Source organism: Oncorhynchus keta, chromosome 35 (assembly GCF_023373465.1).
Source record: "Oncorhynchus keta strain PuntledgeMale-10-30-2019 chromosome 35, Oket_V2, whole genome shotgun sequence".
Taxonomy (NCBI): Eukaryota; Metazoa; Chordata; class Actinopteri; order Salmoniformes; family Salmonidae; genus Oncorhynchus; species Oncorhynchus keta.
The window spans coordinates 64,553,258-64,580,775 of NC_068455.1; the positions used below are offsets into that span (position 1 = coordinate 64,553,258).

The 27,518-nt window shown below is 45.0% G+C and overlaps 1 protein-coding gene across 4 annotated transcripts in view; it reads left to right on the forward strand.

Annotated features, from left to right (window-relative positions):
* Window positions 1-27,518, forward strand: part of LOC118378858 (neuroligin-2-like) — a 357,211-nt gene that overhangs the window by 154,276 nt on the left and 175,417 nt on the right. For 2 of the 4 annotated variants that reach the window (XM_052497269.1, XM_052497270.1), the window contains exon 3: window positions 6,636-6,689. The exons of the other annotated variants lie outside the window; for them this stretch is intronic. In XM_052497269.1, coding sequence (XP_052353229.1) covers window positions 6,636-6,689 — 54 coding nt within the window. The remainder of the gene's footprint in view (window positions 1-6,635; window positions 6,690-27,518) is intronic. 4 annotated transcript variants of the gene reach the window in all.

Genomic DNA, 27,518 nt, shown 5'->3' on the forward strand with positions numbered 1-27,518 from the left:
TGCCCTCTCTGCAGTCTCTCTCTATCTAACTCTGCTGTCCTGCCCTCTCTGCAGTCTCTCTCTGTCTAACTCTGCTGGCCTGCCCTCTCTGCAGTCTCTCTCTGTCTAATTCTCTGCTGTCCTGCCCTCTCTGCAGTCTCTCTCTATCTAACTCTGCTGTCCTGCCCTCTCTGCAGTCTCTCTCTATCTAACTCTGCTGTCCTGCCCTCTCTGCAGTCTCTCTCTGTCTAACTCTGCTGTCCTGCCCGCTCTGCAGTCTCTCTCTGTCTCACTCTGCTGTCCTGCCCTCTCTGCAGTCTATCTCTGTCTCACTCTGCTGTCCTGCCCTCTCTGCAGTCTCTCTCTATCTAACTCTGCTGTCCTGCCCTCTCTGCACTCTCTCTCTGTCTCACTCTGCTGTCCTGCCCTCTCTGCAGTCTATCTCTGTCTCACTCTGCTGTCCTGCCCTCTCTGCAGTCTCTCTCTGTCTAACTGCTTTCCTGCCCTCTCTGCAGTCTCTCTCTGTCTAACTGCTTTCCTGCCCTCTCTGCAGTCTCGCTCTGTCTAACTCTGCTGTCCTGCCCTCTCTGCAGTCTCTCTCTGTCTAACTCTGCTGTCCTGCCCTCTCTGCAGTCTCTCTCTGTCTAACTCTGCTGTCCTGCCCTCTCTGCAGTCTCTCTCTGTCTAACTCTGCTGTCCTGCCCTCTCTGCAGTCTCTCTCTGTCTAACTCTGCTGTCCTGCCCTCTCTGCAGTCTCTCTCTGTCTAACTCTGCTGTCCTGCCCTCTCTGCAGTCTCTCTCTGTCTAACTGCTGTCCTGCCCTCTCTGCAGTCTCTCTCTATCTAACTCTGCTGTCCTGCCCTCTCTGCAGTCTCTCTCTGTCTAACTCTGCTGGCCTGCCCTCTCTGCAGTCTCTCTCTGTCTAATTCTCTGCTTTCCTGCCCTCTCTGCAGTCTCTCTCTGTCTAACTGCTTTCCTGCCCTCTCTGCAGTCTCTCTCTGTCTAACTCTGCTGTCCTGCCCTCTCTGCAGTCTCTCTCTGTCTAACTGCTGTCCTGCCCTCTCTGCAGTCTCTCTCTATCTAACTCTGCTGTCCTGCCCTCTCTGCAGTCTCTCTCTGTCTAACTCTGCTGGCCTGCCCTCTCTGCAGTCTCTCTCTGTCTAATTCTCTGCTGTCCTGCCCTCTCTGCAGTCTCTCTCTATCTAACTCTGCTGTCCTGCCCTCTCTGCAGTCTCTCTCTATCTAACTCTGCTGTCCTGCCCTCTCTGCAGTCTCTCTCTGTCTAACTCTGCTGTCCTGCCCGCTCTGCAGTCTCTCTCTGTCTCACTCTGCTGTCCTGCCCTCTCTGCAGTCTATCTCTGTCTCACTCTGCTGTCCTGCCCTCTCTGCAGTCTCTCTCTATCTAACTCTGCTGTCCTGCCCTCTCTGCACTCTCTCTCTGTCTCACTCTGCTGTCCTGCCCTCTCTGCAGTCTCGCTCTGTCTAACTCTGCTGTCCTGCCCTGTCTGCAGTCTCTCTCTGTCTAATTCTCTGCTGTCCTGCCCTCTCTGCAGTCTCTCTCTGTCTCACTCTGCTGTCCTGCCCTCTCTGCAGTCTCGCTCTGTCTAACTCTGCTGTCCTGCCCTGTCTGCAGTCTCTCTCTGTCTAATTCTCTGCTGTCCTGCCCTCTCTGCAGTCTCTCTCTGTCTAACTCTGCTGTCCTGCCCTCTCTGCAGTCTCTCTCTGTCTAACTCTGCTGTCCTGCCCTCTCTGCAGTCTCTCTCTGTCTCACTCTGCTGTCCTGCCCTCTCTGTAGTCTCTCTCTGTCTAACTCTCTGCTGTCCTGCCCTCTCTGCAGTCTCACTCTGTCTAACTCTGCTGTCCTGCCCTCTCTGCAGCCTCTCTCTGTCTAACTCGCCCTCTCTGCAGTCTCTCTCTGTCTAACTCGTCCTCTCTGCAGTCTCTCTCTGTCTAACTCGTCCTCTCTGCAGTCTCTCTCTGTCTAACTCGTCCTCTCTGCAGTCTCTCTCTGTCTAACTCGCCCTCTCTGCAGTCTCTCTCTGTCTAACTCGCCCTCTCTGCAGTCTCTCTCTGTCTAACTTGCCCTCTCTGCAGTCTCTCTCTGTCTAACTCGTCCTCTCTGCAGTCTCTCTCTGTCTAACTCGTCCTCTCTGCAGTCTCTCTCTGTCTAACTCGCCCTCTCTGCAGTCTCTCTCTGTCTAACTCACCCTCTCTGCAGTCTCTCTCTGTCTAATTTGCCCTCTGCAGTCTCTCTCTGTCTAACTCATCCTATGCAGTCTCTCTCTGTCTAACTCATCCTCTCTGCAGTCTCTCTCTGTCTATCTCGTCCTCTCTGCAGTCTCTCTCTGTCTAACTCATCCTCTCTGCAGTCTCTCTCTCTGTCTAACTTGTCCTCTGCAGTCTCTCTCTGTCTAACTCACCCTCTCTGCTGTCTCTCTGTCTAACTCATCCTCTCTGCTGTCTCTCTGTCTAACTTGTCCTCTCTGCAGTCTCTCGCTCTGTCTAACTCATCCTCTCTGCACTCTCTCTGTCTAACTCACCCTCTCTGCTGTCTCTCTGTCTAACTCATCCTCTCTGCTGTCTCTCTGTCTAACTTGTCCTCTCTGCTGTCTCTCTGTCTAACTCATCCTCTCTGCTGTCTCTCTGTCTAACTCGTCCTCTCTGCTGTCTCTCTCTGTCTAACTTTTTCTCTCAATATCCCTTCCCAATCTATCTGTCTGTCTGTCTGTCTGTCTGTCTGTCTGTCTGTCTGTCTGTCTGTCTGTCTGTCTGTCTGTCTGTCTGTCTGTCTGTCTGTCTGTCCATCTATCTCTCTCAATCTCTCTCTCAAGCTCTCTCTCTGTGTTCAAACACCTATCTTCCTCCATTACACTGTTTATACTTTTTTACCTCACATTCTCCTTCCGTTATAAATATGTATTTTTCACACTGAGTCTCTTCATATGAAACACCCTATTTTCTCATTTTCTCTCACCTTATAATGCCACACTCTGTTCTGTTTCTGAGGGAGGGAGGGAGGGAGGGAGGGAGGGAGGGAGAGAGAGAGAGAGAGAGAGAGAGAGAGAGAGAGAGAGAGAGAGAGAGAGAGAGAGAGAGAGAGAGAGAGAGAGAGAGAGAGAGAGAGAGAGAGAGAGAGAGAGAGAGAGAGAGAGAGAGAGAGAGAGAGAGAGAGAGAGAGAGAGAGAGAGAGAGAGAGAGAGAGAGAGAGAACTAAGTAACACTGGACAACAAATAGAGATGTGTGACCTATCCATGCTAATCAGTAACCTAAACAGATGTTTTAGATGGTCTTCATAAAGGAACATAGAGAGTTTAGTTAAAAGGCCATATTGAATGAACATAACCATATATAGTAAACCAATGAATCATACTTGGTGATTTTTCACACATAGAATATCTACATATTCTATAAATAGATAGTGTCAGAGATAGTCATGACACACACACACACACACACACACACACACACGCACACACGCACACACACACACAGTGTTGCCATCTGCTGACAAGGCATGCCCCACGGAATTGGTGGGTGGCTGACTCATGCTTCCACAGGTTGGAGGAGGGGTGACGAAGGGAGAGACAGGGGCTTGGAGAAAGACGTGTGGTGCGTGAGTCATCATAAATAAAACACGGTGAGACTAGACACACACACCCCGTGTACTCCTCCTCTCAACCCAACCACCATCATTCCTCTTTTTAGTCCACTTCCAGCCTGTCGGTGAAACGCTCAGTGACTCATACGTCAACCTGTACAATCACACTGCTGTCTGCTGGACACAATTAGATGCTCACCACGAAGACTATACTTACTCTGTCTGTCTGCACAGACACATGTTAATAGATACACGTGTGTGTGTGTGTGTGTGTGTGTGTGTGTGTGTGTGTGTGTGTGTGTGTGTGTGTGTGTGTGTGTGTGTGTGTGTGTGTGTGTGTGTGTGTGTGTGTGTGTGTGTGTGTGTGTGTGTGTGTGTGTGTGTGTGTGTGTGTGTGTGTTGTTAGAGGTGGAAGTAGAGCTGAATAAAACATTATAAAACATTATGTAACCTGGTTCACAGTCAGTGAGCTGCTCTGCACCAGCCCTGGGTTCCAATACTATTCCAAATCATTTCAATTACTTTATCTGTGGTTGACTGAGCTTGCCTGGCATCATGGAGCCAATAGAATGGTCCGAAAACGGCCAAACCCTACCCATATGGCGCTCTAGGCAGGCCAGAGCAAACGCTCAAAGTGTATGAGAGTTTGCCGGGAGATGGGAGGGAAAGGAAAGGAGGAAATAAGGTATATATTTGGAAGTGAGGAGGGAGAAGGTCAGGGGGGGGGGGGCATAGAAGAAAGATGGTGTAAAGCAACGGACAAAGAAGATATGAGAAAAGGGAGAAAGAGTGGGAGTGCTTCTACACCTGCATTGCTTGCTGTTTGGGGTTTTCGGCTGGGTTTCTGTACAGCACTTTGAGATATCAGCTGATGTAAGAAGGGCTTTATAAATACATTTGATTTGATTTGAGTGGATAGAGGAGAGGAGTTGTAATGAAACCACAAGGCTCCTTTTTCCTCACTAAATGTACAGTCACTTTTAGCAAGGGTCAATTACACTATCGTGATGGATGTCAAAAGCGTTTATATTCTAACACTCAAATCCTGCTAAACAAACACTGCTATTGTTCCAGTTTACACTTGTTTTAGCTCTTTCCAAAAAATCACTTCCTGGCAAAGCTTTTCTTCTACATTTTCTGCCCGAAAATGCTGTGGTAAACATTAGCGCAGCCTCTTAAAATCCTCCTTGTGACTTGAAAGGTGTCTAGATACAGTGGACAGGGATTCATTGACTTTGTTATTAGGGGATATCAACCCTTCTGTCTTTTCACAGTCCATAAATAATCATTATGTTGAACGATGTACCCTACACACAGGACACGTCGGACAGGTTGACATGCTGCTTCTCTTACCATTTGCAGAGCTGTATCCAATCAGCATCGCGAAGGGTCGCAATTCTTTAAGTTCTACCCAATGTTTTGCATCTGTAAACCATTTAACCTCGGGTTCATTTTGATCTGACTGACGGTGACCTTCATTAAGAACAGCCAGTGACACAATCACACACTCTTATGGTTGTCTATCTATGTAGACCTTTTCTGAGCTGTCACTGCAGTTACAGAACTTCATTTGTCCACAAATAACACAGACAGACAGACTTCCTGGTTTTCGGCCTATCAGAGCAGGGCAGGGCTGTGATTGGCAGGGGGGGACAGTGATGGAGTCCTGCCCATTGTTTCCCTCCTAGCTAGCTGTAAGCCCAACCGCAGATGGTGCTTCCTGTTAGCCCAGGCCTCTTTACTGATTGGCTGCTTCCCTGATTGCTGCTTTGCATATCACAAGATTAGTTCCTCAACAACAAACTTCCACTTATGAGGGGAGGGGAGGGGAGGGAGAGGAGAGACGAGCAGCATCACTCTGTTCTCTCTCTCTCTTCCCTCTCCCTCTCCATCCCTCTCCTCCGGTGGGCAGATGCAGATTGAATTACATGCATCTTTTACCCACCACACAGCACACACTCCGCTAACTAGCATCAACCTACATGTCATTTCTAATTGACACACAGCTTGTTGTGCGTTGTATGTGTAATTACTCATTCACTGGGGGGAATGTCATTGAGGTTTACCACTAAGCCACACACGCACACACGCACACACACACACACACACACACACACACACACACACACACACACACACACACACACACACACACACACACACACACACACACACACACACACACACACACACACACACACACACACACACACACTGCACACCTGTGTCCCTTTCCCCTGTTTTCTAACGCATGCTTAACATGATCTCTCATTGTTACAGGTCCCTTCCCCTGTGTCTCTCTCTCACTAACGATGGGCTGACTAATAAAGATATCATTTTGTTGTGTGTTTAAAAAAAAAAAAAAAAGAATCTAATGTGTTTATCTTGTTGATGTTGTACAAAGCATTGTGGGAACTGTAGTTTACATATAGGGATAAGGAAGGAGTGTGTCAGTGTTTGTGTGAAAAAAATGTAGCACGCTACTCATGGGTCACAACAGGGGGTTGTTGTCGATTTTGGATGAAGTCAGCGTTTTGTTTTGGTTTCGACGAGGCCCACTCCTCCCCTTTTGTACCCCTCTGCCCGACGTTCCTTTTTTTGGGTTGTGAGGGGAGACTGGGGGAGTAAGGGTGGGAGATGTTTTTCTAACCACAGATACTCATTCTCTAATCCTCCTTTCATAGATTTTTACTATGGTTCCCTGAAGCCATAAACACAACTTGAACACAAGTAACAAAACATGGGTTCCGGAAGGGCAGCGCAACCGATAAACCACTAGTAAACAACTATCTATCTGTTTCTCCCGGGTGACAAGGCGTGATTGAGTCTTCAGATTGGAGGTCGTTCTTTTATCTTGACAGAAGCGGTTGTTGTCTTTTCCTAATAATGAGTCTGTCTGTTTTTAGAAAGAGACAGAAAAGACTTGCTGAACTTTCTCTTTTTTTTTCTCTTTCTTCTTTTCTTCTTTTCACTTTTTCTTTGCGTTTTTTTGCCAGTAATCTTTTTTGAATTTTCTCTTTTCTCTTTTCCCCCCCCTTTTTTTCTTGCACCCTATAGGTCCGCTCACAAAAAAACACCATGAGTCTACAATGAACAGACCGAGAGATGAAGGTATTTTTCGTTGCATGTTTTTCCTTTTTTTCTTGTTTTTCAAAGTATTTTTGGGGGAGACATATAGAGAGACAGAAGTAAAACAGACATCTATTAGCTATGCGGTACACGATATATGTGTTTAAATATATACAATGTGTTGGCGTTTGTGTCTGTGTTGATTGAGTATCATCGTATTCATTTTGAATTCATAGAACCAATAGCTTATTCACTGAGAGAAAGCATTAGCTTAATAGCAGTTTGATGATGACAGTCCTTGGCTAACCTCATCACCAGGTTCAATTGCTATCGCATACAGCGAGAAAGAGCCGGCTGGTGGGCAAGATTAGACTAATATAATAGTTATGAAATCAACATTGTGTCATCTCTATAGAGTTCATTTCGTATACAAAAAAAAACCTCTCAGACACATTGACTGACTAGACAGGGAGTTTGACGACCTGGAATATGGCCTCTATGTAACATTTTTCTTTCTCCATTGTTGTTCCTCCCACAACATTAATTAAAGTTAATGTTAATGTGATGCAGCCGAATAGCTATTGAGATATGACTCACGTTGGGGATAGATGTACCTAGCTTCAAAAGTCAAGGTTAGGGGAGCCTGAGCCAGATAGAGAAAGAGAGGACAAAATTGAGAGAGAGGGAGATAGATAGAAAGAAAGAAAGAAAAAGAAGAAATACATTATTCTCCTTTTTATCAGAATGAAGGGCTCTTCCTTTGTGTTTTCTCAACAGAAACAGACACAACAACACTATTAGCTGCCCCCATCGTGCCTCTTGGAGTCATTTCTTGACCAATAGAAAATGGCTGTTGTCGATGATGCACATAATATTCTTATGTTTCAGCTCTTTTTTTGAGTGTACAAAAGTTCATATTTTTCTCTTGGGTGTTCTTTTGATATTTAATGGGTATTTTCTTAGGTGAAAGGTGTGCAGAGTTGGGGTAAAGATAATATGGAGTCTCTCTTTGCTCGAACACATTGACACAGGTTGTGATATGGCTATAATAATAATAATAATAATATATGCCATTTAGCAGACGCTTTTATCCAAAGCGACTTACAGTCATGTGTGCATACATTCTACGTATGGGTGGTCCCGGGAATCTATCAGTGGGGCCAACTACAGATTGGCTTCATGAAATGAATGTTTTACAATAGATCATGTTTCTGAAAACAGAATACCTGTCCCTAACCTCATAACGTCACTGAATTTTCCAAATGTCAAATACTAATTCATACCTCTGTTTACTAGACCTCCACCCATGTCACCTTTCAAAAACCGGACTCCTAAGTCCTCAATACAGGAAGGACTTAATACTAACTCCTGGAGCTTATTCAGGCGGGTGTCATTTCTGTTTACAAAGTTTCAGATAGAAATGTCATGTGTCGAGCTGGAAATCCACCTTATTTTGCGAGATACTCATGTCGGACAGAGGACTTAAAACACAATACATCTCGAGAGAGAGAGAGAGAGAGAGAGAGCGAGAGAGAGGATACATTTCTATGTAAATATTGTTCGACGTTGTGACCTCGTGAATAAGGCCCTGGGTCCGTCCCAATAAAATCTTCTTTCTCCTGAAGTGTTCACTTGTTCACTAATTCCCACAAATCTTAAAGCATTGGATTGTTAAGGTGTGTGCTAGGGGGCGTTTCCACCAGATTTCTTATGCCAGTCATTCCTTTCAAATGAGCAAAGAGACGTGAACAAGTGTACACTTTGGGACATAGAAGAGATAATTGGAACATAGCCCAAGTATTACTGTAACATCTACTTCCTGCCTCTGACTTCCTGTCACGACTAGAGGCATTGTCACGGTGCTATTTGGCTGTTGTTGCTTTGGCCTGATAGTGAATTCCATCACGATACATATCACTTGAGTGGATCCTTAGTCTTACAATAGTCCAATTGAGTTTTTCTGTATAACACAGACATTTTATTGAACACTTTCAATGCTTTGTATGAAAAAAAAACATTTCTGATTTTAATGAGTGAACAGAAAGCATTCAGTAGTCATTCAAGAAATCATATTCAAGACAAAGAAAAGAAGAAACATGTTGTCAAGGACAACTGCAAGTCCTTGACGAGCACTTCGTAATGCTTTCTCCTAGGTTCAGGTGTTGTGAAGGTAAGGAGGTTATTTGGCTGTAGCAATGTTCTATACTGACCCCATATAAAAAAGATTGATTGATCTCTGAGGATAGGTGTGTGTGTGTGTGTGTGTGTGTGTGTGTGTGTGTGTGTGTGTGTGTGTGTGTGTGTGTGTGTGTGTGTGTGTGTGTGTGTGTGTGTGTGTCACTGTCCCGCTCTCTCACACCCCTCCGTCAAATTTTATCAAAAAGGACTGAGGCCCACCTGAGCCCCTAGAACATGATCACAGACCCTTACACACACACACACACACACACACACACACACACACACACACACACACACACACACACACACACACTTTGCACTCGCATTTACTTCACCTCTACGTTTATCTCTGTTTTATCATAGACCTGTCGATTACACTGAACAAAAATATAAATGCAACATGCAACAATTTCTAAGATTTTCCCGAGTTACACTTCATATAAAGAAATCGTTCAATTTAAATAAATTGATTAGGTACTAATCTATGGATTTCACATGACTGGGAATACAGATATGCATCTATTGGTCACAGATACTTTAAGAGAAAGATAGAGGTGTGGATCAGAAAACCAGTCAGTATCTGGTGTGACCACAATTTGTCTCATGCAGCGCGACACCTCTCCTTCGTATAGAGTTGATTAGGCTGTTGATTGTGGCCTGTGGAATGTTGTCCCACTCCTCTCCAATTGCTGTGAGAAGTTGCTGGATATTCGTGGGAGGTGGAACACACTGTCGTACAAGTCGACCCAGAGCATCCCAAACGTGATCAATGGGTGACATGTCTGGTGAGTATGCATGGAAGGATTGGGTCATTTTCAGCTTCCAGGAATTGTGTACAGATTCTTGCAACATGGGGCCGTGCATTATCATGCTGATACATGAGATGATGGCGGCGGATGAATGTCACGACAATGGGACTCAGGATCTCATCAAGGTATCTCTGTGCATTCATGTTGTCATCGATAAAATGTAATTGTGTTTGTTGTCTGTAGCTTTTGCCCACCCATACCATAACCCCACCGCCACCATGGTGAACCCCTGGCCCACACAATGCCGGGCCATCGAAGGTGAGCACTGAAGTCAGTTACAATGCCGACGCCATCAGGTTAAGGCCTTGATGAGAACGACGAGCACACAGATGAGCTTCCCTGAGACGGTTTCTGACAGTTTGTGCAGAAATTCTTCAGTTTTGCAAACCCACAGTTTCATCAGCTGTCCAGGTGGTTGGTTTCAGACGATCCTGCAGGGGAAGATGCCAGATGTGGAGGTCCTGGGCTGGCATAGTTACACGTGGTCTGAGGTTGTGAGGCCGGTTGGACGTACTGCCAAATTCTCGAAAATAACGTTTTAGGTGGCTTATGGTAGAGAAATTAACATTCAATTATCTGGCAACAGCTCTGGTGGACATTCCTGCAGTCAGCATGTCAATTGCATAATCTGAGACATAGGTGGCATTGTGTTGTGTGACAAAACGGCACATTTTAGAATGGCCTTTTATTGTCCCCAGCACAAGGTGCACCTGTGTAACAATCATGCTGTTTAATCAGTTTATTGATATGCCACACCTGTCAGGTGGATGGATTATCTTGTCAAAGGAGAAATGCTCAGTAACAGGGATGTAAATACATTTGTGCACATCATTTGAAAGAAATACGCTTTTTGTGCATATGGCACATTTGTGGGATCTTTTATTTCAGCTCATGAAACAGAGGACCAATGCTGCGTTTATATTTGTGTCCAGTGTAGTTGCTCCAAGGACATTTTGGTAAACCTAGAAAAAAAAACAAATCTAACATTTATCACGAAACACCAAATGTTTTCAATATTTGACCAAGAAACTATACAAATTTGTTCAAACGTTTTGAAAAATTGATAGAATCAATGCAATAAAACCATGCGAAAACAACTCTATTTATATGCAGCACAGTGCAACAGAAAGACTCATTTTCCCGGAAAGCGGTGTCCTCGACCTTACATATGAAGTACTTAAACAGGACAATAAAAACATGTTACCTAAACTACAGCCAGACTATACAGGATGTCTGATTTGAGAAAAAATAGCATTAATATGTCACATCTGTCTTTTGTATGTGTGGAATAGGACAAATACACTATATATACAAAAGTATGTGGACACCCCTTCAAATTAGTGCAATCAGCTATTTCAGTCACACCCGTTGCTGACATGTGTATAAAATTGAGCACACATACATGCAATCTCCATAGGAGGACATTGGCAGTAAAACGGCCTTACCGAGAGCTTAGTGACTTTCAACGTGCAATCGTCTGAGGATGTCACCTTTCCAACAAGTCCGCCCTGCTAGAGTCAACTATAAGGGCTGTTATTGTGAAGTGGAAATGTCTAGGAGCAACAACGGATCAGCCGTGAAGTGGTAGGCCACACAAGCTCACAGAATGGATCCACAGAGTGTTGAAGGGTGTAGCAAGTCAAGATTGTCTGTCCTCGGTTGCAACACTCACTACCGAGTTCCAAACTGCCTCTGGAAGCATTGTCAGCACAAGAACTGTTCGTCGGGAGCTTCATGAAAAGGCCTGCTCGGCCATGGAAGATCACCATGTACAATGCCAACTGTCGGATGGAGTGGTGTAAAGCTCGCCGCCATTGGACTCGAATCTGGGTTTGGCGGATGTCAGGAGAACACTACCTGCATAGTGCCAATTGTAAAGTTTGGTGGAGGAATAATGGTCTGGGGCTGTTTTTCGTGGTTCGGTCTTGGCCCCTTAGTTCCATTGAAGGGAAATCTTAACACTACAGCATATAATGACATTCCCGACAATTATGTGCTTCCAACTTTGGGGCAACAGTTTGGGGAAGGCCCTTTCCTGTTGCAACATGACAATGCACCTGTGCACAAAGCGAGGTCCATACAGAAATAGTTTGTCGAGATCGGTATGGAAGAACTTGATTGGCCTGCACAGAGCCCTGACCTCAACCCCATCAAACACCTTTGAGATTAATTCTAACCCCCGACTGCGAGCCAGGCCTATTCGCCCAACATCAGTGCCGACCTCACTAATGCTCTTGTGGCTGAATGGAAACAAGTCCCCACAGCAAAGTTCCAACATATAGTGGAAAGCCTTCCCAGAAGTGGAGGCTGTTATAGCAGCAAAAGGGCGACCAACTCTACGTAGTTCTGCACTTGAGCTGATCTTGTCATTTAATGTTCTGCCATGTTGGGCGATATTATGTCATGTTTCATGTTCTGTGTGGACCCCAGGAAGAGTAGTAGTAGCTTTTGCAACAGCTAATGGGGATCCTAATAAAATACCAAAACTCCATGATTTCGGAATGAGATGTTCAATGAGCAGGTGTCCACATATTTTTGGTATGAAGTGTATATGCACCCATCACATTATTCATATTATTCATATTATTATTCATATTATTCCATGATGTTATACTTATTACTTCACCTATAATGAGTCTTTGAATCGAGGCTGCAATGTTCTGTATGTTAATCAGGCCTTGGTGAACAATAGTTATATCTTAATGAATGTGCTTTATATCACTTTATTGTCTGTTTATTACCCTGCTCTTCAAGATAACATAGAGGAACAAAGTAAAGAGAAGATGAAAGAAATGGTCTAGAGCAGGGGTGTCAAAGTCAAATGGACGGAGGGCCAAATAAAAAATTTAGCTACAAGCCGAGGGCCGGACTGTTCGAATGTTCATTGAAAAATTTTTCAATGACGCATATAGTCTAGTGAACCTAATTGAACCTACTGAAAACCTAACAAATATATTCCAATATGATCAGATAAATAAAGCAATATTTTCTTATGGCTCTGTCAGTAATCTTTAATTTTCAACAGACACAAAAGACAAATTTCCTTTATATAAAAATCCCCATAACATGAACATTAAATGAAAGAAACCGGTATTCAAGGCACCATCAGTAGCCTATATTTTCTATTTTAGCAAAAGTGGGCTAAATTTACTTCAAAGAAAAAAACAATAATAGCAATTTTCTATCATCCACTCAACTGAAATATTTTTAAAATATAATTGGATTGAAATACAATAAAATAAAGTGCAAAAATCTATTAATCAAAAACAACACTTTGTTTAAGGAGAAGTAACATGCAGTGAAAACAAATATTAAACTTTAACTTTTAAACTTGAACTGAGTAAAAACTCTAAATATGTGATTGCACAGTAATGTTCACTTGTTTGAGGTTGAGGGTGATACTTGGTGGTGTCCCATCTTTTCCACAAGTTCATCAATGTTCGGGGTAAGGCTCTGAGCTGAGGAAATCCTCAGAATTGAGTGGAGGTGTTCAGCAGTAAGTCGACTTCTGTGTGATGTTTTGTTCAAGTTCATCAAAGAAAACAGTTGTTCACACAGGTATGTGCTGCCAAACATAGACAACGTTTGAGCAGCCTGGATGCGCAGCTGGGGCATTGTGTCGGGAGGAAACGGGCGAACTCCGCAGCACCCACTGCCGCATATTTTGCCCTCAGTGCATCATTGCATTGGAGGTCAATCAACTCCATTTGGAGGTTTGGTGGTGAGCTTTCCACGTCAACAGCAAATGGGTTACCGAGCAGTTCCAACCTGTTTTTTTGTGCTTCAAAGTCAGCAAATCGGCGTCGAAAGTCAGCGGCAAGCATACCTCGGGAACGCACTGGTAGAGAGCTTCTCTTTCATGGTCTGGCAGCTGGGAAAGTGGCTCAAATTTTCTTTCCGCATCTCGTCTCCCACAGAGTCAGTTTGGTTTTAAATGCCTTCACTGTACTGTACATATCAGAGATGACACGATCCCGACCCTGCAGCTGCAAGTTCATTGCATTCAGATGACTCGTAATGTCACACAGAAAAGCCATTTCACACAGAAACATTTCGTCTCGGAGTTGTGTTGTGTCTTTCCCTTTGCTGTCCAAGAACAGACAAATCTCCTCACGAAGCTCGAAACATCTTTGAAGCACCTTTCCTGGCTTAGCCATCGCACCTCTGTGTGATAAGGCAAATCACCATGCTCCGTTTCTAACTCCGTCAGAAATGCCTTGAACTGGCGGTGATTCAAACCTTTGGCTCTGATAAAGTTAACTGTGCGCGTGATGATGCTCATTACATGCTCCATTTTCAAGGCTTTACCGCACAACGCTTCCTGGTGTATGATACAATGATAAGCTGTCAGCTCACCTGTCGTTTTCCTCTTGCATCTTTTCCCGTATCTTCGCCACCAGTCCGCTCCTGTGTCCACACATCGCAGGTGCTCCGTCGGTTGTCAAACCCACAAGTTTTTCCCAAGGCAGCTCCATCTCATTTACACATCTTGACACCTCTTCATACAAATCATGCCCCGTAGTTGTGCCATGCATAGGACGTAAAGCCAAAAACTCCTCTGTCACGCTTAGGCTGGAGTCCACTCCCGGATGAAAATTGACAACTGGGCAATGTCAGAAATGTCGGTGCTCTCATCCACAGCCAAGGAATATGCAATGAAATCTTTTCCCTTTTTCACAAGCTGCTCTTTTAGATTGATGGACAACTGGTCTACTCTCTCGGCAATGGTGTTTCTGCTCAGACTCACATTTAAAAAGAGTTGCCTTTTTTCTGGGCAAACTTCGTCACAAACTTTAATCATGCAGTTTTTGATGAAATCCCCCTCCGTAAATGGCCGGGCTGATTTAGCGATCTCTTCTGCCAAAATAAAACTGGCCTTGACAGCAGCCTGGCCTTGTGATTTGGCTTTTTTGAACAGAGCCTGTCGAGATTTGAGGCCTCGTTTTAATTCCTCTGCCTTTTGTAGCCTTTGTTCCATGTCCATATTCTTGTTTTTGTCCGCGTGTTTCGTTTCATAATGTCGTCTCAGATTATACTCTTTCAGTACCGCCACACTTTCTCCACACAGAAGACACACAGGTTTTCCAGCTACCTCCGTGAACAAATACTCCGACTCCCACCTTGTTTGAAACCCCGGTTCTCAGTGTCCACCTTCCGTTTTGCCATTTTTGATGGGTATCTGAAAGTTAATTTTACTGTGATGCTGACAACTGCTGTGCCAATAAATATTGAAATGAAGCAGCCTACTGCTCGGTGCGTCACCGTTGCATTGTGGGAAATGTAGTATTGGTGCGTGTAAAAGATCTGCGGGCTGCCGGCTTGCTGCGGTCTGCGGGCCGGTTCTAATAATAAATCAAGATCATCCCAGGGCCGTAAAAAACCTTCTCGCGGGCCGGATGTGGCCCTGGGCCTTGACTCTGACATATGTGGTCTAGAGACAGAGATGGTAGAGTACTGACAAGAGCTAACCAGAGTGCACTCTTAGTAAAATTCGTTAATGGTGGAGGAAGATGCAGAGGTAGCTCTGTAGTGTGTCCCTCTCTTTGCCTCTCTCTTGAGTTTTCTCACAACCTCTCATCTTCTGCTCTCTCTGTCGGACTCAACACTCATTACTGTTCTGCCTCTCTCTCTCTGCCCTGTTTTCTCTCCCTCTTTCTATACCCCTTCCCTCTCTCTCACTCTCTCTCTCTCCCTCTCTTCTCTCTCCCATCCTTCTCTCTCCCTCTCTCTCTCTGCTCTCTTTCTCTCTCTCTCCTCCCATCCCCCTCTCTCTCTCTTCCTCTCTCTCCCTCTCTCATCTCTTCTTTCACTTCTCTCTTTCCCTCTCTCTCCTCCTCATCTCTCTGTCTCCCTCCCCCTCTCTCTGCTCCCTTTCTGCTCCCTCTCTCTCTCTCTCCCCCTCACTCCCCTCCATTCTTTCCTCCCTCTCTTTCCTCCCCTTCTCTCTCTTTCTCTCTGATGTTGTGTGCTCCTGCAATACACAGGTATTGGCTCCTGTAACAGCAGCTTTGCCTCTGGGCCACAGGATCTCATCTGCTGATGTCTTAGAATTTCATCTCTGTTCCTTCTCCTCTCACCACAGTACACACACACACACACACACACACACACACACACACACACACACACACACACACACACACACACACACACACACACACACACACACACACACACACACACACACACACACACACACACACACACACACACACACACACACACACACACACACACACAGGCAGGCATATGGGTGCACACACACATGCACGCCCACACACGCACACATCATATCTCCCATTCACACACATCTCACAAGTCTATTCTCAGTCTTTTGAAATACTATAGAACATACTCGTCTTTGCTGTCTGGGTATTTTCCCTCTAATTACTAACTAAACCTTGGAAGAATACACCCTGTACTACACTTCCTCCATTGTGAGTCTCATAGTGGGTTAGTCACTCTGTACAGTGAAGATGTTTATTTCTATGTAAGGCATAAGTGGACAGGCAAACCCAGGCTGGAACAATAGAGTTGATATGAGAAGACACAAGACTGGAATAGAACAGGAAGTAGAACAGGTGGATACATGGAAGGACACGATAGGAGGGGAGATGAGAAAAGAGAAGAGGAGAGGAGAAAAGAGGACAAGATGAGACAAGTGGGAAAGGGAAAGGAGAGGAGAGGAGAAAAGAGAAGAGGACAAGATGAAACAAGTGGGAAAGGGAAAGGAGAGGAGAAAAGAGAAGAGGAGAGGAGAACATAGAAGAGGAGAGGAGAGGAGAAAAGAGGACAAGATGAGACACGTGGGAAAGGGAAAGGAGAGGAGAAAAGAGAAGAGGACAAGATGAGACAAGTGGGAAAGGGAAAGGAGAGGAGAAAAGAGAAGAGGAGAGGAGAAAATAGAAGAGGAGAGGAGAGGAGAAAAGAGGACAAGATGAGACACGTGGGAAAGGGAAAGGAGAGGAGAAAGGAAGAGGAAGGAAAAGAGGAGAGAAAGAAAGAGGACAAGATGAGACAAGTGGGAAAGGGAAAGGAAGGGAAAATAGGAGAGGAGAAAAGAGGACAAGATGAGAGTGGGAGAAGGAGGAAAAGGGTGGAAAGAGAAGAGGAGAAGATGGAAAGAGAAGAGGAGACACGTGGGAAAAAGGGAGGAGAGGGTGGAAAGAGAAGAGGAGAGGAGAGGAGAGGGTGGAAAGAGAAGAGGAGAGGAGAGGGTGGAAAGAGAAGAGGAGAGGAAAGGAGAGGAGAGGGTGGAAAGAGAAGAGGAGAGGAGAGGGTGGAAAGAGAAGAGGAGAGGAGAGGGTGGAAAGAGGACAAGATGAGACACGTGGGAAAGGGAAAGGAGAGGAGAAAAGAGAAGAGGACAAGATGAGACAAGTGGGAAAGGGAAAGGAGAGGAGAAAAGAGAAGAGGAGAGGAGAAAATAGAAGAGGAGAGGAGAGGAGAAAAGAGGACAAGATGAGACACGTGGGAAAGGGAAAGGAGAGGAGAAAAGAGAAGAGGAGAGGAGAAAAGAGGAGAGGAGAAAAGAGGACAATATGAGACAAGTGGGAAAGGGAAAGGAGAGGAGAAAAGAGGAGAGGAGAGGAGAAAAGAGGACAAGATGAGACAAGTGGGAGAAGGAAAGGAGAGGAGAGGGTGGAAAGAGAAGAGGAGAGGAAAGGAGAGGAGAGGGTGGAAAGAGAAGAGGAGAAGAGAGGGTGGAAAGAAAATAGGAGAGGAGAGGGTGGAAAGAGAAGAGGAGAGGAGAGGAGAGGGTGGAAAGAGAAGAGGAGAGGAGAGGGTGGAAAGAGAAGAGGAGAGGAAAGGAGAGGAGAGGGTGGAAAGAGAAGAGGAGAGGAGAGGAGAGGGTGGAAAGAGAAGAGGAGAGGAGAGGGTGGAAAGAAAATAGGAGAGGAGAGGGTGGAAAGAGAAGAGGAGAGGAGAGGAGAGGGTGGAAAGAGAAGAGGAGAGGAGAGGGTGGAAAGAGAAGAGGAGAGGAAAGGAGAGGAGAGGGTGGAAAGAGAAGAGGAGAGGAGAGGGTGGAAAGAGAAGAGGAGAGGAGAGGGTGGAAAGAATGCGTAGAGAAAGAGAAAAGGATCGGTTGTGAGACTGGAGACTTGCCTGCACAGTACAGTGACGGCAGAAGACCAGCAGGCCTGTCTTGTCAGCCTAACGTTGTTGTTACATTATAGACCAGCAGGCCTGTCAACTCCCACCTAACATTCCTATAACGTTGACCCCACCTCCAGTTAACCGATGACAGCAACACGTTTCAGAGAGAGAGAGAGAGAGAGAGAGAGAGTCAACGACAGGAAAGAGGAAGAGCGGAGCGATGAGAGAGAGAGAGTTGGCACTTCACTGCCCGTCAGCTACCACAGCCAGGATACCGACCGCTTGAGTCTTGACACACTTTGTGTTCTGCTCTTGGCCAGTGCTGAGGGGCCGTCTGTTATGGCTATAAGGGACCCAGGGAAACGAGGAAGACAGGCTGGCTCAGTTCCCTTGCCTATTAGACTCCTGTGCATGCAGTAGTTTTGTAGCATAGTGGAAAGGAACAACTCACTGGAAGGAATAAACGTTAAGAGGAAACAAACTCAGAGGGGTGGAAATGCAATGTATTCTAGAGAGAGGGTGAATTGAAGCTATCAAGGGTGGTTGGTGTTGGGTGTAAATGTAGCTGGGCCCCAGTACATAATGTACGTGTTGGTTTTATTACCTGAGAGAGTAGATGTAATATGTTTGACTTGAAGATACTGTAATAGGTTAAGCGGTGTGGGAGAGCTGGGCAGAACCAGAACCCTTCACACACTGCAACTCAGCAGGACCAGTGGCTCTCCCTGGTTTCTAGGTTGATAGAAGCCTGAAGAAAAGACTGTGATGGGAGCTAGGCGGTGACAGGAAGATGGAGGCAGAGATTTAGAGTGGGATTTGGTATAGCGGAGCCATGCCCAGAAATAGTTGCGTTTCAGTAATAATTTCTAACAGACATCTGTTCAATTCCCTCTGTTTGCTCTCTCAGTCCCAACCCAACATGACAGATAACTGTTCCACTCTGTTCAGCTACAGTTTAACCCCTTATAGGAAGGTAGGGCTTGAAATTTGAGGCAAATGTGTGTGTGTGTGTGTGTGTGTGTGTGTGTGTGTGTGTGTGTGTGTGTGTGTGTGTGTGTGTGTGTGTGTGTGTGTGTGTTTGGGCACAGTGTGCACATACACACTCACAGACACGATAACGTGCACACACTGTGGTAACAGTCTCCTGTCAGTGGTAGTGTTATGGATTCCCCTGCCAGTGAGCTTTCTAACTTCATGCAGCTCACTCCACTGATGGTGCCAGAGAGACTAGAGGACCACAAACTGTCTCCTCAAACTCCCTGTGCCCTATGCTACCAGGCCACCTATAGGTTGCTAGTGAGGTTGCTAGTGGGCAGGTCGTGAGTGTGTGTGGAGAGGGTGTGTGAAAGCAGAGTGAAAAGTATTCTGTATTTAAAGGAAATTCTTTGTAGGATGAGGACACTCTTCTGTGTGTGTTTTTGTCGTCATCTGGTTGTAACAGTGGGGCTAAAGGGATCATGGGAGTTGGAGTCTTCCCGCCTCTGTTTTTAGTCTGAACAGATGACAAGGATATGCACTGTTCAGTTCTGGGTTTAGACTCAGGAGAAGAAAAACAACACAACAAACAACAGGACAATACAATTTAGTCTAGTGATAATTCTGACTTGTTTTCTGAGTTTCAGCCTAGATGGTGATCAAGGAGTACTGGGAAAGGGTGGGAAAGACAGAAAGAGAGAGAGAGAAGAGAGCGGGTGGAAAGAGAGAGAGAGAGTGGAATGAGAGAGAGAAGAGAGAGAGAGAGAGAAGTGGAAAGAGAGAGAGAGTGGAAAGAGAGAGAGAAGAGAGAGTGGAAATAGAGAGAGAGAGAGAGAGAAGTGGAAAGAGAGAGTGGAAAGAGAGAGAGAGTGGAAAGACAGAGAGAAGAGAGAGTGGAACAACAGAGAGAGAAGAGAGAGAGCAAATGGAATGAGAGAGAGAAAGAGAACACAAAACCCTGTCCCCCTCCAACAAAGACAACCCTATCTCCACTGCTTCATAACAGCCCCAATAAACAATTGCACTATTCTCTCCCCCCCTCTCTCTTTCACTCTCTCTTCCTGTCTGCCTTCACTTTGTTTCCACCACACAGCCCTCCATCGCTCCCTCCTTCCCCTCCACTCTTTTTCTCTAATCCCTATTTTCTTTGTGCTTGTTCCCCTCTCTTGCTCTCTTCATCTCCCTGTTCGTTGGCTGGTCTCTTGTAGCAGGACTTTATTTGCTCCCTCTCTAAAGTGTCACCCGATGCCATTGTGTTTTATCCATTTGTCTTTGTTACAATTTCTGTTCCTGCTCCTCTCTCTCTCTCTCCCATTCTCCAATCCTACGACCCCCCTCTCTCCTCCTTTTAGGGCTCGGAGCGTTCCCGTTTCTTCCACTCTTTTCATATGTTTTTATTGCTGTCGCTCTGCTCTCTCTTTCTCTACCCCGTCTCTTCAGCTCTTCGTAGCACTCCTGTCGTTCCACCCTCCCTTGTTCTTTCCCCCGTCTTCCTCCTCTCTCCCGGCTTTATAAATAGCATTTGGAGAAGGCAGACGTTGTTTTTTCTCCTCCTCTATTTAAAGATGGATCAATTACAGAAATGAAGTGAAGGGGAAGCAAAGACCCACAGTGTCTCACGGTATATTGCTCCAGAACACCACACACACACACACACACACACACACACACACACACACACACACACACACACACACACACACACACACACACACACACACACACACACACACACACACACACACACACACACACACACACACACACACACACACACACTCTTGTCCTTCTTTTCCACCACCACCCTTTTCCCCCTCATTCTTTTCCTCCATCCCAACTAAAAGCCCCGTTGCTCTTTGGTTACCCCAGCCATCACCCCTTCCCTTCCTCTTCCCCCTCTTTTCTTCTTATGCACTCATTCCAGCCTGTCATTCTATCACGAGTCCTCTAAAATAACAGCTAGCTACTCGCACAACCTTGCCGTTGAGTGTGTGTGTATGTGTGTGTCACAGGGTTCACACACACACAAACCACACGCAGCCCTCTTCGGAATCAGAATCCCCTTTATTCACCAAGCACAATTACACATACCCAGAACTTGCCTTGGTGAGAAGGTGCCAGCAATAGACAATATCCAAACAGAATATACAATATCAGAACATGAAACGTACAACTCTGGAGTATAGGAGCTGTATCTGAAGCTGATTACTGTGGGAATACAGGACTTACTGAGGGGATATATCTATATAACGGAGGGATGCTTCCGTGATCAATATATACAGTGTTGTGCAGAGGTTTTACATGCAAATGCAGTATAGTGCACATTAGTATTTGAGGTCATTGATGACAAGGTGCAGTAATCAGCCTGATGGCAAGTCACTTTATCCCTATGAGCCCGATGGCCAGGTAATGAGGACCACAGCATGGGGGACGAAAGTGTTCAGGTGGCTGGCAGTTTTGGTGGTGATTGATCTAAACCGTCTGCTAGGGCCGAGTCTTTGAAATATGGGGTGGGTTGACAGGGTAGCGATGATCTTCCTCGTCCTGGAGGCAGACTGGGCAAAGCGCTGCAGTTTGTCCTTGCAGCGGGCAGACACAGATCCAAACCAGACTGAAGTGGTGAGAATGGACTCGATGATGGACGTGTAGAGCAGAACCAGAATTGTCGTAGAGTTTGAATCTCCTCAGATGCCGCACATAGTACGTCCTCTGTTGCCTTCCAGGTTGTTAAAACCTTTAGTGTTTATGAAGATCCCCATGGCACATGGTTGATATACGAAACAACGCCGGATTCAAAACGTAGAGTTTTTCAATTTAAATGATGATACAAAATTCTTGAAACCTATCTTTTTAAATATATATATATATGGGGCATACAACCATCCCAGCTCTGCAGATTTTGCTGCAAAGAGACAGTCATTAGATCACTTGTTATGGTACGGTCCGTACATAGCTTCTTTTTGGTCGCAGGTTCAGGAGTTGGTTCAGGAGCTGAAGAATTGCAACATTTACTTGGAGCTAACTCTACAAATACCACTGCTGGGTGATTTGAAAAGTCATAGTCAATCAATCGATAATATAATAATACTATAATAGCAAAGGTGTTTATCTTTACAATCTGTATAAACTATGAGAATAGAAATGTTCAGGACTTTTGTGAAACATCACAGTAGAAGAATACACGGCAGCTAGAAATCAAAACTGAATGAGGCTAGCTGAAGGCTGGGACTAAAAACACAGGAAAGAGAGCTAATGTAGAATATACTGTCCGTGAAACTGTCCGTATGAATAAGCTGGAAGTAGAAGCCTAGGTATTGTTGTCCATTAGTTCACTCAAATTAGGGGGGGGGGGTTAGGGGAAGTAATAAAGGAAAATATATTTAATTTGTTTACTCCAATTAGGGGAGGCATGGTAGGGTTAGGGGAAAATAATAAAGAAGGAAATTATTGTAATATTTCATATTTAAAATAATATATATTTACAAAAAAAATGTATGTGGGATTGGACATGCAGACAATTACACTGATAGAAGCCACAATCTATCTGCCAAGGCAGCAGCTACTTACTCTTCCTGGGGTCCAAACAGGAATACTCTTCCTGGGGTCCAAACAGGAATACTCTTCCTGGGGTCCAAACAGGAATACTCTTCCTGGGGTCCAAACAGGAATACTCTTCCTGGGGTCCAAACAGGAATACTCTTCCTGGGGTCCAAACAGGAATAATCTTCCTGGGGTCCAAACAGGAATACTCTTCCTGGGGTCCAAACAGGAATACTCTTCCTGGGGTCCAAACAGGAATACTCTTCCTGGGGTCCAAACAGGAATACTCTTCCTGGGGTCCAAACAGGAATACTCTTCCTGGGGTCCAAACAGGAATACCCTTCCTGGGGTCCAAACAGGAATAATCTTCCTGGGGTCCAAACAGGAATACTCTTCCTGGGGTCCAAACAGGAATACTCTTCCTATGGTCCAAACAGGAATACTCTTCCTGGGGTCCAAACAGGAATACCTTTCCTATGGTGCAAACAGGAATACTCTTCCAATGTTCCAAACAGGAATACTCTTCCTGGGGTCCAAACAGGAATACTCTTCCTGGGGTCCAAACAGGAATACTCTTCCTGGGGTCCAAACAGGAATACTCTTCCTGGGGTCCAAACAGGAATACTCTTCCTGGGGTCCAAACAGGAATACTCTTCCTGGGGTCCAAACAGGAATACTCTTCCTGGGGTCCAAACAGGAATACTCTTCCTGGGGTCCAAACAGGAATAATCTTCCTGGGGTCCAAACAGGAATAATCTTCCTGGGGTCCAAACAGGAATACTCTTCCTGGGGTCCAAACAGGAATACTCTTCCTGGGGTCCAAACAGGAATACTCTTCCTGGGGTCCAAACAGGAATACTCTTCCTGGGGTCCAAACAGGAATACCCTTCCTGGGGTCCAAACAGGAATAATCTTCCTGAGGTCCAAACAGGAATACTCTTCCTGGGGTCCAAACAGGAATACTCTTCCTATGGTCCAAACAGGAATACTCTTCCTGGGGTCCAAACAGGAATACCTTTCCTATGGTGCAAACAGGAATACTCTTCCAATGTTCCAAACAGGAATAGTCTTCCTGGGGTCCAAACAGGAATACTCTTCCTGGGGTCCAAACAGGAATACTCTTCCTATGGTCCAAACAGGAATACTCTTCCAATGTTCCAAACAGGAATACTCTTCCAGGGGTCCAAACAGGAATAAACTTCCTGGGGTCCAAACAGGAATAATCTTCCTGGGGTCCAAACAGGAATACTCTTCCTGGGGTCCAAACAGGAATACTCTTCCTGGGGTTCAAACAGGAATACTCTTTGTGGGGTCCTGGGGACTGCACCAGGTCACCAGGCGGTCAACATCTACCTGGTACTTGGACTCGTCGCCGTCGGAGACCAGGGTGGTGCCATCAGCAATCTTGAGTAGCTTGAGTAGGATGTAATGGCAGACCTCTGATATACAGCTAAGAGCTCATTGATAAAGCATCTTGGCTCAAATGCTATAGATGGAAGTGGAGAAAAAGCGGTTGGATAGCTTGCTACACTGGGGAGGGTTTTCACCCTGTTCTCTCCAAAAACAACACAGCCTCTCCTGTTGCTAACAGATAGCTCTATTCACACAGCTGTAGTGTCTGCCGCTCCAGTCCAGTAAGTTGCTGTTGGTTTTGCTGTTGTCTTCTGCAAAGCGGTGCAGGTTGTGGAGAGTGTAAAGGAGGAGAAACACACAGACTGTAAGTTCGGCCTACAGTCTCTTGTAGCTTCTATGTACAGACAACACTGCCAGAGCCAGACTTAACTGGCATGCTGTGTATAGTATTCAGACAGATACAGCAGGATAATTGGGAGCAAGTGGGGGTTAACATATGAAGGCAGCCAGATGGGTGAATATATATACACACTCACAATGAAGGAAATAAGGCAGCTAGATGGGTCAACATATGCTCACTGGACAGTTTATTAGGTACACCCCATTCAAGAAGGTTCGCTCCTACAGACAGTCTTGTGGCTGTGGCTTGCTATATAGAGCAGGCAGACAGGCATCGAGGCATTCAGTTACTGTTTGATTGAACGTTAGAATGGGAGAAATTAGTGACTTAAGAGACTGAGTGTGGTGCCGATTCCAGTATCTCAGACACGGCCGGCCTCCTGGGATTTTCACACACGACTGTGTCTAGGGTTTACCAAGAATGGTGCGACAAACAGAAAACATCTAGTCAGCAGGCAGTCCTGTGGGTGAAAACTGCTCAGTAATGAGAGAGGTCAAAGGAGAATGACAAAAATCATGCAAGCTAACAGGTAGGCCACAAACAGACAAATAACGACGCAGTACAACAGTGTTGTGCAGAGCGGCATCTCGGAACGCACAACTCGTCAATCCTCATCACGGATGGGTTACTGCAGCAGACGAACACACTGGGCTCCACTCCTATCAGCTAAAAACAAGAAGAAGCGGCTCCCATGGGCCCGCAATCACCAACACTGGAAAAACAGCCTGGTCCGACAAATCACAGTTTCTGTTGCGTCATGCTGATGGCAGAGACAGAATTTGGCGTAAGCCGCATGTGTCCATGGCCTCATCCTCCCTGGCGGTGGTGTAATTATGTGCGGGATGTTTTTCTGGCCCAGATTAGGTCCCTTTTGAGTGGGGGATACCAATTGAGCATCCTTTGACTTCACATCTTGTAGAATCCATGCCCTGAAGAATTCAGTCTATTCTGGAGGCAAAGTGGGCTCCAACTCGGTACTAAATGGCTGAACCTAATAAACAATAAGTCAGCCAGGCAGCCAGACGGATATATATAAATGTATATACTGTATGTATATACAGTACCAGTAAAAAGCTTGGACAAATCTACTCATTCACTTTATTTGTACTATTTTCTATAATGTAGAATAATAGTGAAGACATCAAAACGATGAAATAACACATATGGAATCATGGAGTAACCAATAAAGTGCTAAACACATGTTTTTTTAAAATCAAATGTATATTTTAGATTTGAGATTCTTCATAGTAGCCACCCTTTGCCGTGATGAAAGCTTTGCACACTCTTTGCATTCTCTCAACCGGCTTTACCTGGAATGCTTTTCCAAAAGTCTCGAAGGAGTTCCCACATAGGCTGAGCACTTGTTGGTTGCTTTTCCTTCACTCTGCGGTCCAACTCATCCCAAACCATATCAATTTGGTTTAGGTTGGGTGATTGTGAAGGCCAGGTCATCTGATGCAGCACTCCATCAGTCTCCTTCTTGGTCAAATAGCCCTTACACAGCCTGGAGGTGTGTGCGTCATTGTCCTGTTGAAAAACAAATTATAGTCCCACTAAGCCCAAACCAGATGGGATGGCATATCACTACAGAATGCTGTGGTAGCCATGCTGGTTAAGTGTGCCTTGAATTCTATATTCATCAGATGACAGTGTCACCAGCAAAGCACCATCACACCTGCCCCTCCATACATCACAGTGGGAACCACACATGCAGAGGTCATCCATTCACCTACTCTGTGTCTCACAAAGACACGGCCGTTGGAACCAAAAATCTCTTCTTCTTATTGGTGTCCTTTAATAGTGGTTTCTTTGCAGCAATTCAACCATGAAGGCCTGATTCAATAGTCTCTGTTACTTGAACTCTGTGAAGCATTTATTTGGGCTTTATTTTGTCTGGTAACTCTAATGAACTTATCCTCCGCAGTACAGGTAACTCTGGGTCTTTCTTTTCTGTGGCGGCCCTCATGAGAGCCAGTTTCATCATAGCACTTGATGGTTTTTGCGACTGCAATTGAAGAAACTTTTAAAGTTCTGGAAATGTTCCGCATTGACTGACCTTCATGTCTTAAAGTAATGGTGACTGTCGTTTCTCTTTGCTTATTTGAGCTGTTCTTGCCATAATATGGACTTGGTCTTTTACCAAATAGGGCTATCTTCTGTTGTAATGATCGTCGTTAGAATGAGACCAAAGGGCAGCGTGGAAATTGTTCATATTTAATGTTCACAAAAAAAACACTCAATCAAAATGACAAACAGAGAAAACGAAAGCGCACAGTTTTGTCAGGGAAACAACCTAAACAGAAAATAATCACCCACCAAACACAGGTGGGAAAAGGCTGCCTAAATATGACTCTCAATCAGAGGCAACGAACGACACCTGCCTCTGATTGAGAACCATACCAGCCCAAACACAAAACCACAACATAGAAAAAAGGACATAGACTACCCACCCTTGACTAAAACAAAGACATAACAAAGGAACTAAGGTCAGAACATGACATCTGTATACCAACCCTACCATGTCCCAACACAACGGATTGGCTCAAACGCATTAAGAAGGAAAGAAATCCCACAAATTAACTTTAAACCCTGTTAGGGATGCTGCGAATTTTCGCAGATTTTTGTTAAAAATCGTGCAACATTTCAACGTCCTGCTACTCATGCCAGGAATATAGTATATGCATATGATTAGTATATGTGGATAGAAAACACTCTGAAGTCTCTAAAACTGGTTAAATCATGTCTGTGGCTATAACAGAACGTGTTTAGGAGTAAAAATCCCAAGGAAAAAAAAAAAGAATTTTCATCCGCCAGTCTATGTATTGTCTATGGCAAGAGAAAATAGATAGAGTCCCGTTTACAATGCCTACAGCTTCCACACGATGTCGCCAGTACTGGCATTTCATTGCTTGTTTATCCTTGGTGGGATGACGTATAGGCACTTCCTGTCTTGGGGTATACCGAGGAAGTTATGAAAGTGAAAAAATGGACGATGATTTCAAGACTTGCTGCTATCGAATACAGATCGCCCCGTGATCAATTTTGTCGATTATTAACGTTTATTAATACCTAAAGTTGGTTTACAAAAGTAATTTGAAGTGATTTGTAAAAGTTTATAGGCAACTTTTTTAATTTGAAAAAATGACGTTGCGTCTTGTAAAGGTGAATTTTCCTGGATCAGACGGCCTTCATAAATGGACATTTTGGGTATACAATGACGGATTTAATCGGGAAAAAGACACAATTGTGATGTTTATGGGACGTATAGGAGGGCCAACAAAGAAGCTCGTCAAAGGTAATGAATGTTTTATATTTTATTTCTGCGTTTTGTGTAGCGCCGGCTACCGCTAATTCTTTTGTTTAGGTCTCGTTCAGGTATTTTGGGGGGGTGCATGCTATCAGATAATAGCTTCTCATGCTTTCGTCGAAAAGCATTTTACAAATCTGACATGTTGGCTAGATTCACAACGAGTGTAGCTTTAATTGAGTACCTTGCATGTGTGTTTTAATGAAAGT